The sequence below is a fragment of the Cryphonectria parasitica genome (assembly GCF_011745365.1).
Source record: "Cryphonectria parasitica EP155 unplaced genomic scaffold M406scaffold_1, whole genome shotgun sequence".
Classification (NCBI taxonomy): domain Eukaryota; kingdom Fungi; phylum Ascomycota; class Sordariomycetes; order Diaporthales; family Cryphonectriaceae; genus Cryphonectria; species Cryphonectria parasitica.
This window is the reverse complement of record NW_024468909.1, coordinates 5,985,421-5,999,625: the sequence shown is the minus strand read 5'-3', so window position 1 is coordinate 5,999,625 and position 14,205 is coordinate 5,985,421. Positions and strand designations below refer to the sequence as shown.

At 55.8% G+C, this 14,205-nt stretch overlaps 7 protein-coding genes across 7 annotated transcripts; 5 read left to right on the top strand and 2 right to left on the bottom strand.

Moving 5' to 3' along the window:
* Positions 1–163: 163 nt before the first annotated feature.
* M406DRAFT_235927 (uncharacterized protein) lies at positions 164–3,432 on the top strand (the record flags this gene model as incomplete). Its single annotated transcript, XM_040916027.1, has 3 exons — positions 164–945; positions 967–3,178; positions 3,253–3,432. Coding segments are annotated over 3 exons (3,174 nt in total), but the record flags the coding sequence as incomplete, so codon positions are not given.
* Positions 3,433–4,317: 885 nt separating this feature from the next.
* Positions 4,318–5,125, top strand: M406DRAFT_247639 (uncharacterized protein; the record flags this gene model as incomplete). Its single annotated transcript, XM_040916473.1, has 2 exons — positions 4,318–4,459; positions 4,566–5,125. 2 exons carry the CDS (start codon positions 4,318–4,320, stop codon positions 5,123–5,125), a joined length of 702 nt encoding a protein of 233 aa, XP_040781987.1.
* A 739-nt stretch (positions 5,126–5,864) lies between these two features.
* Positions 5,865–6,879, bottom strand: M406DRAFT_34049 (uncharacterized protein; the record flags this gene model as incomplete). The annotated part of the gene is made up of 3 exons (XM_040921559.1): positions 5,865–6,557; positions 6,650–6,761; positions 6,842–6,879. 3 exons carry the CDS (start codon positions 6,877–6,879, stop codon positions 5,865–5,867), a joined length of 843 nt encoding a protein of 280 aa, XP_040781986.1.
* A 578-nt stretch (positions 6,880–7,457) lies between these two features.
* M406DRAFT_354671 (vacuolar protein sorting 55) lies at positions 7,458–8,505 on the top strand. Its single transcript, XM_040922969.1, has 2 exons — positions 7,458–7,927; positions 8,036–8,505. The coding sequence occupies exons 1-2, from the start codon at positions 7,678–7,680 to the stop codon at positions 8,167–8,169; spliced, it is 384 nt and encodes a 127-aa protein (XP_040781985.1). The 5' UTR covers positions 7,458–7,677; the 3' UTR covers positions 8,170–8,505.
* Positions 8,506–8,926: 421 nt separating this feature from the next.
* M406DRAFT_354670 (uncharacterized protein) lies at positions 8,927–9,639 on the top strand. The gene has a single exon (XM_040922968.1). It carries the CDS (start codon positions 8,998–9,000, stop codon positions 9,370–9,372), a length of 375 nt encoding a protein of 124 aa, XP_040781984.1. The 5' UTR covers positions 8,927–8,997; the 3' UTR covers positions 9,373–9,639.
* Positions 9,640–9,722: 83 nt separating this feature from the next.
* On the top strand, positions 9,723–11,021 carry M406DRAFT_246472 (HET-domain-containing protein; the record flags this gene model as incomplete). The annotated part of the gene is made up of 1 exon (XM_040916407.1): positions 9,723–11,021. A coding segment is annotated over one exon (1,299 nt), but the record flags the coding sequence as incomplete, so codon positions are not given.
* Positions 11,022–11,307: 286 nt separating this feature from the next.
* On the bottom strand, positions 11,308–13,962 carry M406DRAFT_336556 (para-aminobenzoate synthase; the record flags this gene model as incomplete). Its single annotated transcript, XM_040921163.1, has 2 exons — positions 11,308–12,143; positions 12,240–13,962. 2 exons carry the CDS (start codon positions 13,960–13,962, stop codon positions 11,308–11,310), a joined length of 2,559 nt encoding a protein of 852 aa, XP_040781982.1.
* Positions 13,963–14,205: the final 243 nt, after the last annotated feature.

Genomic DNA, 14,205 nt, shown 5'->3' with positions numbered 1-14,205 from the left:
ATACATACATTACACACACACACACATATATATATATAGAACCTCCCTTGTTTCTTCTAGCTGTATAATCTGTTGGGCTATGTACTGACCCTCTCATTCTAGGGACGTTAGAGGGTTCTTCCAGAATCTCACCGTCTTCACTATGGCACCTGCACAGAAGCCTCGGTTCCACAAGATCCAGGAATTCAAAACTGAGTATGCTCCAACCACCATCACGCAGTATGAGTCTGTGCGGAGTGGTATGCAGGTGATCGTGGCCGACCGCGAGGGTCCAAAGATCAATGGTTACTTCACCCTGGCGACGGAGATCCTGGACGACTCTGGGGCACCCCACACGCTGGAGCACCTGGTCTTCATGGGCTCGAGGAGCTACCAGTACAAGGGGCTCCTCGACAAGCTGGCCTCCAGGGCCTATTCGAGCACCAACGCGTGGACCGCCGTCGACCATACCGCATACACCCTGGAGACTGCTGGCTGGGAGGGTTTCGCCCAGATCTTGCCCGTCTATCTAGAGCATGTCATCCTGCCCACCATCACCGACGAGGCCTGTACCACAGAGGTCCACCATATCGATGGTGAAGGCAATGACGCTGGCGTGGTGTACTCTGAGATGCAAGCTCTGCGCTTCAACATGGCCGAGCTCATGGACCTCAGAGCACGCCGCATCCTCTACCCAGAGAACGTCGGCTTCCGATACGAGACGGGAGGTATGCCGGAGCAGCTGCGGGACCTGACGCCGCAGCGGATCCGCGAGTTTCACAAGGCCATGTATCAGCCTCGAAACCTGGCCGTCGTTATTGTAGGCGAGACGGACCATGAGAACCTGCTCGACATCTTGGACAAGTTCGAAGAGAGTATCGAGGACAGTATACCTCCACTTGACGCTCCTTTCAAGAGGCAAGCCACCGCTGGACCCGGCGACCCCGTGGTAGACTGTAGCTTGCTGTTGCTGACGTGAATTTCCAGGCCTTGGATTGACTCTGCTCAGCCGCCACCTCTCAAGGAAACCGTCGTAGTCACAGAGGAGTTCCCTGAAGAGGACGAATCAACCGGAGATATCGCCTGCGCTTTCTTCGGCCCCAACTGTAACGACCTTATTGCTGTTGCCGCCCTCAATGTCCTGCTGACCTACTTGTGTGGCTCGTCCGTCTCGGTCCTCGAGAACATCATGGTGGAAAAGGAGGAGCTGGCCAGTTCCGTGTCTTACTGGTGGGACGCGAGGCCCAACTCCACCATCTGGTTCCAGCCTACAGGTGTCGCCGCTGAGAAGCTCGAGTTTGTCGAGAAGAGACTGCACGACCTCCTGAAGGACGTAGCCTCGAAGCCCCTCGACATGTCATACATGAAGGAGTGCATCAGCCGCGAGCGGCGACAGGTCAAGTTCTCGGCCGAGAGCTCGGAGCAGTTCTACTCACAAAACATCATCTCTGACTATCTCTTTGGCAAGCGGGATGGGTCGACCTTGAGCGACCTCAAGACGGTACGAGAATATGATGTCCTGAACCAGTGGGCTGATGAGCAGTGGCGTGGGTTCCTCAAGACATGGCTGGTGGATGTCCATCACGTATCTGTCCTTGGCAAGCCCTCGATGGCAATGGCGACCAAGCTGAAGGAGGCCGAAGAGGCACGTATTGCCAAGAGGAAAGAGGAGCTCGGGGAGGACGGGCTGCGAAAGCTGGCAGAGAAGCTCGAGGCAGCCAAGGCCAAGAACGAAGTCGACATCCCTCCCTCTGTCCTCGACCAATGGCCGGTGCCTGGCACCGACTCGATACATTTTATCGAATCAGCCACGGCAAGATCTGGGAAGGCAAAATCTGTCGGAGTGAGCAAGGGCACAGCTCAAAAGCTCATCGACAATGCCAAGCCAGGCCTGCCCTTGTTTGTCCAATACGAACATGTGCCCAGCAACTTCGTCAATGTCGCCCTCCACATCGGTACTTCCATAGTACCCGTTGAACTCAAACCACTCATGTCCATTTTCATTGACAACTTCTTCAACACCCCCATCAAGCGCGACGGAAAGCTGGTCGACTTTGAAGATGTGGTGATGGAGCTCGAAAAGGACACGATCAGCTATGCCATCAATGGTGGTGGCAAAGTATACGATCCCGAGAGTATTTTCATCAGTCTCCAGCTGGAGCCGGAGAAGTACACGGCGATCATTGAGTGGGTGCGTGCTCTGATGTTTGACAGTGTCTTCGACGTACGAAGACTGAAGGCGAGCATGTCGAAGGCCCTAGCCGACATTCCCGAGGCCAAACGTGACGGGAGGTCGATGTCCCTGGAGGTGGACTGGGCCCTGCACGTCGAGAAGTCATGGCTGCCCATGGCCAGGCGGACACTCGTCAAGGCTGTTTATCTCCGCCGGCTGAAGAAGCTACTGCAGAAGGAGCCAGAGAAGATCGTCGAGATGTTCGAGCAACTGCGCAAGTGTCTCTTCACATTCGAAAACGTCCGGGTGCTGGTGACCAGCGACATCGCCAAATTGAGTGACCCTGTGCAGCCGTGGGACAGCCTCACCAGGCTTCTTGGCAGCGAGAAAGACATGGCTCCTATCATCGAAACCCACACCGTGCTCAACTCCGAAGGCAAATCACCAGGCAAGATCGGCTCCGTGATTATCCCAATGACCAGCCTGGACAGCTCATACAGCGTCAGCACCACACAGGGCCTCAAGTCGTACAATGACTCGAGGGTGCCAGCGATGCTCGTGGCGATAGGCTACCTCGAAGCGGTGGAGGGACCGCTGTGGAACGCCGTGCGAGGCAGTGGCCTTGCGTACGGCACACACTTCAGCCGAGAGCTCGATTGGGGCTTCCTACAGTATCGTGTCTACCGATCGCCTGACGCCAGCAAGGCGCTCGACATCTCGCGGGAGACGGTGGAGAAGATTGCTACCGGCCAAGTCCCGCTGGACAGGCATCTCGTAGAGGGCGCTGTCAGTGGGATCGTGTCTGGGTTCGCGGACGAGCAGTCCACGATGGCGGATGCAGCTCAGCAGAACTACATCCTCAGCGTCGTCAGGGGGCTGGGGCTGGACTGGACGAAGAAGATCATGGCACAGGTGCGGAACGTCACGGACTCCGAAATACGGCAGGTGATGAAGGACATGATCATGCCAGTGTTCCAACCCGGGAAGAGCAATGTGGTGGTGACGTGCGCGCCCATCATGCAAGAAGTAAGTACTCTCCAACATGTGCCGACCGGCTTTCCTATAGGCTTGCAAGAAACTGACCTGGGCTCTCTCTGCAGAACATGGAGAAGGCTTTCAAGACCATGGGCTACGCCACGCAGGTCAAGGCCCTGTCAGACTTCCATGAGGACTACGGTCTAGCTGGAGGGGATGACGACAATGAAGACCCTGAAGAAGACGAGGATGAGGAAGATGATTCTGAAGAGGAGGACGAGGATGACGACGACGACATGTCTGAAGAGGGGGACGCCATGATGGATGGCGTGGATGGTGGATCAGACTTTGAGATGGAAGATTAGAACCACTGGCATGCATAGCAGCTGAGTAATGCGCTAGACACTAGACTCATTATTCATGATAGAAATACAGAAAGACATGCAAGAGCGGCGGCAAAAGGTGATATATCCGAGTGAATTCTTGGCCGTTAATGAGGGAGGCATGAGAGGGTCTCAACCTGCCTGGACCTAAGTCTGGGCTAGACGGTGCTACACCGATGAAAGGATGATATCGATCATTGGTAGGAGGATTGATGGTGTAAAATATTGAATTGCTATGATACCAAGTATGAACTGTAATCATCGTGTGTGAGGACGCAGCAGCACTATACGTCTTGTGGTCAAATGACTTTCCCTTAGTGGGTTCCAGACCGCTGCTGAGCAAGCGGCCTGGCCCGTCAACGGTGGGGTCCCCCAGGTTTGCCGGATTCGGCGGTCACCTATCGTCCGTGACAAGATAGTACTATGGTAGTAGCAATAATATGTCATATCCTTGACGTCTTTCGCCCGGGGAGGAGGGGCCATCCAGGTTCCGATGAGCGGTCAGTTGTGAAGCCTTCCTGTTTCTGAAAGCTTCATAATCCTCAACTAACAACCCAACTGGTCAGACCGCAGGTTTTCTTTCTTTTTGTCTTCTTCCCCTCCCTTTTTTTTTTTTCCTTTTCTTCCACTTTCACTCCTTTTCTTTGCTCGGAAGCCTACCCTTTCAAGAAAAAGAAAGAAGAAGAAGAAGAAGCCGCCCGGCAGCCGACAAATCCACCTTCGCTTCCACCACCCAACAAACAACCCTCCCTTCTCAGCACACTCACTCTCTTGCTTATTAAGATGGAGTCTGGTGGTGCATCGCCAATGCCAGGGGCAGTTACGCCCTCCAAGACCTCCAAGCGCAAGATCTGCGTGTACTGTGGCTCCTCGCCTGGGTCTAAGCCGGAGCACATGGCGGCTGCAGCGCAGCTTGCGGTGGTGATGGCCGCCAACGACATTGGTTTGGGTAAGTGGTGCTGGGTGTCATCCTTGTTGTTCTCCTCTGCTTGCCCCCCTCCATGAATGTGTATTGCTGACACAAGGGATTCTTCCTCCTCCTCCTCTATATATAGTCTACGGCGGCGGCACAGTCGGCCTCATGGGTGAGATCGCCCGCACCCTCGTCAGCCTCTCAGGCCCCGACGCCGTCCACGGCATCATTCCGGCCCCCCTGGTCAAGTACGAGCGCGACCCCACCTACACCTCGACGGTCAGCCACCCGGCCAACGGCGACAAGCCCCTCGCCATCCCCGAGGAGTCCATCTTCGGCCGCACCACCGTCGTCCCGGACATGCACACCCGCAAGAAGATGATGGCCCAGGAGGTCCAGGCCGGCGGGCCCGGGTCCGGGTTCATTGCCCTGCCGGGCGGGTTTGGCACCATGGAGGAGCTGCTGGAGATCTGCACCTGGAACCAGCTCGGCATCCAGCGGAGCGGCATCTGTGTGCTGAACGTGAATGGGTTCTATGACGGGCTGATCAACTGGATCGGGAAGAGCATTGACGAGGGGTTCATACGGCCTGGGAATGCCGAGATCCTGGTGTCGGCTTCCACGCCGGAGGAGGCGGTTAAGGCGCTGGCTGACTACAAGACGCCGGACTCGGTGCTGAAGCTGTCGTGGGGTAACGAATAGACGGGGATTCTTGGCTGATATGAGATGACGCCATGTCAGGTCCATGGGAACCGGGGATGGTATGAAAACTATATACATACACACATACATGGATAAGACGGGCGGATGGGATGGGAAACTGGAATGGCAAGGAAGGCCGGAACATGGCGGCGTTGGTGCAAGTGTTTTATTTTTACTTTTTTTCAAGAACAGAGTTACAGACAGACAGACAGACAGATGGGCATGCGGGCGGCAACGTCTTCCAGGCTGCATGGGGTCATGGGCATCATGCGCTGCTGGCGGTGGTGTATAGAATGGGTCTCACAACACTCAAGATACAAGGATTTCTCGTAAATCTAGTCGATAGTACTATGTATTTATTATGAGGGAGCATTGCTTCAGAAGGAACGGGAAAGGCAAAGAATGAAAAAAAAGTGTGTCCAACAGAAGTCGAAGGCTTCTTGCTACCAATATAGATTGCCCTTATTGGAAACACGCATGTCATCTCTACTGCCATGCAGCATCATGAGCACGTTTGTTTTGGCAATTTTGCTTTGTGTCATTCATTACCTCTGGTCGAGCAACCTTTTATGCGCCGCTTCCATGTCGTCTAATTTCGTGCATGATCATACAAGTGCTCTGTATCTGCCCATCGCTCTCTGCCCATCTCTTCCTTTGCAGTCTCTTGACAACCTCAGCCGGTAGAGACGTTGTCACAGCTGCTCTCCTCACCAACATCTCCAGGGTGAAGAACGAGCAACTAACTGTCGACATCCATGCCCTCAGCAGCAGCCGGCGCACCACCCTCCGTCTCGCCCTCGCCCTCGCCCTCATCCTCACCATCACCACCAGCCTCCTTGTCATCCGCGACCGAGTCAATCCAGGCCTTGACGTCCTGGCCGTCATACACCTTGAACGGGTCGACACTCTTGACGCCGTCCTTGCTGATCTCCAGGCCCACAATACCCACGCTCGTGTTCTCCACCGTCAACTCGCGGTCCTGCACCAGGCTCTCCTTCAGCGCCCGCAGGCCGTGCCTGATCAGCTCCTCCCGGTCGCAGCTCGCAAACTTGTCGAGGTTCTTCTCCAGGTACGTCCGGGCCATCTGAGACCGCCCACCGATAGCGAATGCCACCATTTCCTCGCACAGGCCCGAGGGCTGGAACTCGAACAGATGGGGGCCCTTGTCGTCGACGCCGGCGACCAGCAGCCCGACGCCGTATGGTCGCTTGCCGTAGTGCTGGGTGTTGATCTGAGCCTTCTCGCCGATCATCTCGACCAGCGAGCGCAGGGGCATGTCGCGGCCATATGTCAGGCGGTGGCCCAGGCACTGCTGCTTCATAAAATTGGAGAGCACGCGCGCGTCCGAGGCGAGGCCGGCGATGGCGATGCCCACGTGGGAGTCGATGGGAAACAGTTTCTTTTGGTACGAGGAAAGTTCTTCGGCATTGCGCTGCACGGGAGAGAGGGCGGTTCGGCCTGTGTCAGTCTCGTGCTGTGCTGTTTGGTTGTCGGGCAAGGAGGGGGAGGGTGCGACGGTCATACCTTGATGCCCACCAGGACCGAGTGTGACTTGCTTGCTATTCCCACGACCACTGAGCCTTGCTTGACCGCCTCTGCGGCGTATTCGACCTGGAATATCCTGCCTTGTGGCGAGCTGTGCAGAAAGAAAGTCGAGGTCAGCAAGGGCGAGAGTCCAGCGAGAGCGCGAAAACCAGTCAGAGCTGCGCGGCTTACAATGTGACGGAGTCGTTGTCGTAGTTGTTCCTGAACATCTTGGAAGCTCAGTGATGTGACGTAAGGGAGAATGGAAAGGTTTGAATTGACGAGTCTGGGAGAGAGGGGCAAAGGTTGTGGGTTGATTGTAAGTGGACAAGAAAGTCGCGATGTGGTTGTGAATGAATGAGCTTCCAGGCCGAGAGAGAGAGATGCGTTGTAGTGTGTGGTTGCAGGTGCAAGGCCTCAGAGGTGAGCTAAAGGCAAGGCAACTTCGAGCTTCGTAACGGACTGAGCTCACTCTGCTGGGGCGCCGGGGGGGGGTGCAAGCTGAGGAAGACTAGCCACGAAGGGTTTATCGCTGATAAGCAACGGGCTTGGGGGGCCGGTACTGGCAGGCGTGGCAGGCGTGGCAGACGTTGGCAGGCAGCGTCACGTAGGCCCCCTGTTGGCGCCTGTTAGGCCCACCCTGGGGCTGGCTTGGGGGGGGGTTCGCTCCTCAAACAATGACCCCAGCTTCCCGGCAAGGAAAGCTGCTGCTGCTGACGACGTCAACCTCATCGTCAAGTCTGACTGACTCTTTCTTGTCTCTCTCTCTGACCCATCGTCGCCCAGACCCCTGCAGGACCCCAGCTTCGAGCCTCGCCATTACGACGTAAACACCTGCGAGTCCCTTTAACTTATATATACGAATTGTCATATAGACCAGACGCCGTCTCGCTGCTCATCAGCCCTCGATCACCTTCTCGTTCCCCCCTCCTCACGTGGCATTGGCCAAGGCCTTTCTCCCCTTCCTTCGACATCGACTACAACCTCGTACCACTCCTCTCCTTCTGACCCCAGGGATTACATCCAATATGCCCGGCCTCAAAACTATTATCGCCCTCTCCTTCGTCCTCGCCGTCGGGTTCCTGTTGGTCATCCTGTCGTGCGCGCTATGGAAAAGGTACTATCCACTGCTGGTCGTGGCAACCTACATCATCGCGCCACTGCCCAACTGGATCTGCAGCCGGTGCGCCAATCCGGACGATTACGTTGAGAGCTCAGGGAACGCCGTGCTGGATCTCGGGAGGTTTTGTACTGGGTTCTTGGTCCTGATGGGCATCGGTAGGTGTTGACTTCTGGCCGAGAGGAAGAAGAAACATTCATGGTGGTTTTGGACAGTCAGTCAACGAGCATTTGCTAACGGGATATTGTTCCCTTGATGCTATGTAGCCCTACCCGCCGTCCTTGCGCATTCCGACCTCATCACCACCGGGGCCATGGTCATGTCCATCGCCGGCGGTCTCCTTATCTACGGGACCATAATCAGCTTTGGCATGTTCTTCCAGGAGGAGTCGGACTTCTGACTAGCCGGGGAGGCCGAGTGAAGGCCGACGTCGACAAACCAACGAGCAGTATCTACGGCTCTCTGGCAGGGATGGGATGCTGCGTCTTAATAAAGAGACGCTCGGGACAGAAAACCAGAAGAAAGCCTTGTCCTGTGTCAGAACTATCAAAGAATATATTCACTGTACGATTCATCGGTCTGTGGACGGGGCATCGTGGGGTGATTTTTCCCCTCGTAAGGCGAGGTTTGGGTTTGCTTTTGGGTTTCTCTGGGTCAGGGGGATTGTTTTATTCTCTCTCATGTGGTGCTGGGAATTAAGTACTTGCGTGCAATGCATTTGAATTTCGATCTCTCCACCACAACTTTCAGATTGAATCATCCATGAGGAGGGCCTCCTTCAGCCCAATCTGGAAAAGCAAGATAATTATCGTCTCTGGAAGCGAATGTTCACGATGAAGAGAACCATTGACGGCCCGATAAGATAAATACTAAACGGCAAAGAAGTGTTATAAGTAAGTGAAATACAATTCATCTATAATACCGTTCATTGACTAATAGGGCACCGAACATGTACTTGAGATATTATTTCGAGTATAGCCATGGCTGCTCTGCTGTGGCCTTCCACCGCAGTAGATTTCTCTGGTGAGGATGCATGGCGTCCACTATGTTGCAGGATGCAGGCCACTAAGACTGCTCAGCTGAAGTTGCAACACGCAGCCCATGTCAGCTTTTGATCCCGTCGACTCAACAATCTCCTGTCGCTATTACTGAGAGTCATTTCTGTGACTTTTGATCAGATCAAATTTTAAACGAGTCCATTTGTTTTGCTCAAGCCTGCCGAGCCACAATGTCGCTGTGTAGTCAGTGCAAGATCATCTCGACGGTGCCGGTCAGCAGCGATGAGGAGGGGCACGCGGTGTACATCCACAACAGCGCCACATTCAAAAAAGCGGTGGGCGACGGCTGCTATTTCTGCACAAAGGTACAGAAAGAGATGCCTGAGGATGTGCAGAAGCTGCTGGACAGGCCCGGCTTTCCAGGTATATGCTGCCGTATCTGTGAGAACCAGCAGAGGTACGGCATCGACTTTTCTATCCCTGGAAAGCAGCAGCTTGCCTTCTTCTGGCTGCAGGAATACACTGGTGAGGTTGTGATGGAGAGACAGAGAGAGGATCTCAAGGCTCCTTATGTACGAAGAAGACTTGACACAACATCATTCTAATTTGAGGCGCAGATCTTGCAACATCTGTCTTCTCCGACACAACCGACGACGAGACGTGCTGGAGACGGATCGAGGGCTGGTACAGGACCTGCAAAGAAACTCACGCAAAGTGCAAACCATCAAGCACCAGTGCGCCAAAAGGAGGTGAAAAATGGCTCCCCACCCGGCTACTCGATACAAAGGATGCAGACAGCGGCAGCATACGCATCGTCACCACGGCCGACTTCCAGCAAGGTCCTTGCGGCCAGCACACACCGCCCTACCTCGCCCTGAGCCACTGCTGGGGCAAGAGGTCCTTCATCACACTGACCCAGCAGAACAAGGCCTCCCTCCAGAAGACTCTGCCCCTGGACCATCTGCCGCCCAACTTCCGCGACGCCGTGCGCACCACTCGTCGCCTAGGGTTCCGCTACGTGTGGATCGACTCTCTGTGCATCATCCAAGGCCCCGACGGAGACTGGGCAGAGCAGGCCCCTCTGATGGACCGCGTGTACATGAACGCCGAGCTCTGCCTTGCCGCCGCCGCGTCCGAGGACGCCTATGGAGGGTTTTTTCGGAGTCGTGACCCAGCGGATCTGCAGCCCTTCCGCGTCGACCTCCAGCTCCCCGGCGATGCCTCCCCATCCTCGAGCAGCAGCCACCCCCAACTCCGGCCCTTCTACGCCTACTGCGGCGGCCAGGACCCCACGATCCTCTGGGCCGCCTCGGTCGAGCGGGCCCCGCTCAACAGACGCGGCTGGGTGCAGCAGGAGAGGGTGCTGGCGCCTCGCACCGTCCACTTTGGGCAGACGCAGGTGTTTTGGGAGTGTAGACAGCTCCAGGCGTGCGAGGCCGGGCCGGACAGCGCGCTGGCGGGGTTCCAGGAGGCTATGGTGAAGAATTGGGAGACCAAAGGGCCCGATGCAATTGGCGAGCGGGCTAGGGAGAGGACGAAGCTGTCATCGTCACCATTGCCGCCGATCTCTGCCACGGATGTTTATCTTGCTTGGAGGGGCATCATCGGGTCCTACTCGAGGTGCGCCCTTAGTATCGACAAGGACAAGCTGGTCGCCGCCTCGGGGCTCGCCAAGGCGTTCTCGAGACACCTTGGCCAAGAGTACGTCGCAGGGCTCTGGCGGGGCCCCTACCTCGTCAAGGAGCTGCTCTGGACCAGGGCGAAGTGGAACGTCGGCAGCCGCACCACGGCGCGGCGGCACAAGGAGTACCAGGCGCCGACGTGGAGCTGGGCGTCCATCGATGGGCCCGTGGAGTGGGGGCTCCAGAACAGGTTCGAGGACTGTGCTGAGGTCGTCGGGGTTGTGGTGGACACCGTCACGAGCGACCCGACTGGTGCGGTGAGGCGTGCTGAGATTACGCTGTCGGGGTCCCTCGTTCCGCAGCCTCAAGGGTCTGCGCTTGTCGGCGATTATAAGAGGTTTATGGATGTGGAAGGGGAGGACTTGGCCGTGCCTGGTGATGGGATCTATTTGGCTCCTCTGTGTGTTACCTTTTTGGGTACTACATGGAAGTCTACGTGGGGACTTATACTGACAGATGCTGGTGCAGGACACAAGGGGAAATACAGGAGGCTTGGCTTGTTTTGTTGCGTGTCACATTCAGCGATTAAATGGTATGGCACGAGTGATGCTGTCCAGTTCACTATTGTCTGATGATGATGATGATGATGATGGGTGGTTGCATTGTAGACGATACTGAATATATATCTGTGCTATAGCTCTCCCTCTTTCCTCCAGGTCCTCTTGCTTAATCTTATTCGTCGAGTTGAGTCTAGGCCCTCTAAATCATTCCCAGAACACGCTGTTGAGTCTATGCTGTAGTAATCCCTCTTGTTGAAACCAGTCCCGATACGTTGAGTATCAACATGAATCCCATCCATCTAAACGCCTCGCAGGAACCCCCCCCCCCCCGTCCATAGAAAATATCCCAAATAGTCCTTCAAAATTCAAGTTTTAAGCCTCCTCCTCCTCCTTCCTCCTCTGTAAAGATGCTCAACGGCCTCGCGAGCTTCACAAACATTTCTTCCCTCTCGCCCTCGGGCGTGCTCAGGATCGTCACCGCCCCTCCGGCACCAATATGCCACACCTCCTTCTTCTCTTCCCCATCGTCACGCACCACCACCGATGTGGACTCATCATCCCACCGGAACATGCTCCTGATGGTGACGCTCCAATCGCCACGGCCGGTGACGCACATGTACCCCACGACCCCCGAGTACAGGCTTCTCTCCTTCCCACCGCCTTCCACCTGCTGCAGGATCTCACAGCTCCGCTTCTTCGGCGCTCCCGTCATGCTCCCCGGCGGCAGGCTGGCCGATAGGACATCCAGTCCCGAGTAGGAGGCTCCAGGGCCCCGCGGCAGCTGACCCTCGACCCGCGTGATCATCGTGTACACGGTTTGGTACTCCTCCACCTTCAACAACTCCGGCACCGTCACCTTGCCCGCGCCGCATATGCCGTGTAAGTCGTGCCGCACCAGGTCCACAATCATGAGGTTCTCGGCCTCCTCCTTGGGAACGTGCAGGATCGCCTCCGCTTCGGCCAGAGTCGTGGCGCACCCGGCGCTGCCTGGCTCGGTCGACTTCTTGACCGTGCCCTTCATCGGCTTCATGGAGCAGAGGCCGGAGCGGTCGTACTGGAGAAACCGCTCTGGTGAGGAGCTGACTAGGGTAGCGCCTCCGAGGCGGATGTACGAGGCGAACGGGGCCGGGTTGCGCCGACGGAGGGTACGGTAAAGCTGCCAGCATGATTCGGCTGGTGAGCTGCCGGTCATTTCTGATCCAGGTCGCTTTGTTGCTCCACCTGGCCGAGAGGCTGGTGTTGTCGCATGGCGGCCATTCCAGAGAGGCTTGCTACCAGGAGTGGTAGTACTAGTTCTTGTGATTCTGGTCTGGTCGGTGAGACACAGCTCATACGAGTCACCCGCTGCGATGTACTCTTGGCACATGCGAACTTTGGCCTCGTATTTGGCAGGATCGGGCTTGTTGATAACCGTGTGTGTTTTCTTATGAAAGTCGCGGCATGAAGATCTCTTTTCATCGTCGTCGTCTTGATGACCGTAACGCCATGTCTCGGAACTCTGCAGCTTCTGTGCGGTCGAGTCGATCCAGGAAAAGTCCGATTCCAGATGTTGTACATGCACGACACCTTTTTGATGGTCAAGAACAATTGATTTCTTCACCCATGCGAGGCAGACATCGGGCCTCCTGTGACCTCTGTCCCTGGGAAGCTTTATGTCGATGTCGCTGAGTCCTTGTTCGTACGTGACGAATCCGACAAACCCTCCCAGAAAGGGCACATCATTCTCATCAGGCACTTCATGTGGTCTATTGTCCATTTCGAACCGAGTCCGCCTTGCCTCGTGGATTTCGGCCAGGAAGTGCCACACTGTCTTTCCCGGTGCCAGAGTGATGGCTTCTCGGGAGGCAGGTAGCACACCATTGACAAGAGTGACAAAATTGTCCGTTGTGTGATGTTCGATCCGCATGGACTCGTCCACATCCACTGCCATAATACTAAAGCGCCCACGAACGTCCACGCCGATCTTTGGTGCTGGTTGGTTACTGTTCGCGGAGTCGAAGATGATATTGCTTTTGGCTCTGTGAGAGTCTAGGATCTCGGCGATATGCGGGGCCTCGATACCTTTGGGAAGCGAGAAACATCGAGACTGGAAAGTCTGAGGGGTGTTGGAGTGCATCAACTTCCTCCAAATTCGAACTCCTCTTCCCTCAGGGTCCAGATGCATGGAATCTGCTGCTTGTTGGTGGAGGCTCATCCGGACAGCATTCCTCGCCAAGGTGTCCCTAAGATCCGTGTTGACGACTCTTCCTCTTGCCATGTTCCAGCGCCTGGCCTGGTCGAACCAGTTTCGTATGACCTTGTGGCCTTCCTCCTCGGTGCAGACTGATTCCGGGTGATACTGAAGACCCCAGAAAGGCTTTCGACGATGCTTCAGAGCCATCAAGATCCTCTCGGGTCCACCTGCGGCATCACACCGATCCTCCTCCACCCACGCAAGAGGCACAATATCTGGTTGGCCAACAGGGCTCTCCCATTTTTTTGTACCCTCCCAGTCTATGATCGAGTCCTGACCCACGTCTGCACAGAGACTGTGATACAGCGTGGCCTTGAAGTCCCCCAGACCCTTGAAGATATCCGCCACGTCGTCACCTCTCGTGGCGCTGCTGCATGTGGGCTGGTGCTGTATCGTCCTGACGAGTCCGTGCAATCCCCTCTTCAGCCTCCTAATCTTGCCGCCACAGGCTAGGACGAGGCTCTGGAAGCCCAGACACACCCCCAACACGGGACAGATGGAATCCTCATCCAGTTCCCACACCAGCTGCATCAGCCCAGCATCGGCTTCGTTCCCTGGCGACCCAGGCCCTGGCCCACACACCACCGCCTCATAGTGACCAACTTCGTGGCTAAGTTGTTCCTTGGAGATGGGTGCGTCAATAGACAGGACGTAGACGTCCACATGCAGGAGAGATGTGAGCAGTGAGGTGATGTTGTTTGAGAAGGAATCGTAGGCGTCGATAAAGAGGATCCTGGGGCGTGTAGATGACATGAATAACGGTCCGTCTGTGGATCCCATTGTATTGTCTCATGTGTGGTGAGAAAATAACGGAAAGGTTGTTGGTGACTGGCCGACTCCTGCCACCCTCAGATGGTCGAATCCAAGACCTCACAATTCGGTCTTGGCTCATAGGTTCGAGGTGATCATGGCGAGTGCTTATTCCTTCGTGCAAAGTGACACTTGCTGCAGTTCGGTGACTTTTCTACTCTTCTATGCGTCAGACTTGCTCGGCGAGAAATGGCGTCGGCCCTCCAGGTAATG

Bases quoted from the DNA above. Each gene is read 5' to 3' on its own strand.
- M406DRAFT_354671 (XM_040922969.1), top strand. From the start codon at position 7,678: ATGCCCGGCCTCAAAACTATTATCGCCCTCTCCTTCGTCCTCGCCGTC. The intron at 7,928-8,035 runs GTAGGTGTTGAC...GATGCTATGTAG, and splicing joins CTTGGTCCTGATGGGCATCG to CCCTACCCGCCGTCCTTGCG.
- M406DRAFT_354670 (XM_040922968.1), top strand. From the start codon at position 8,998: ATGTCGCTGTGTAGTCAGTGCAAGATCATCTCGACGGTGCCGGTCAGC.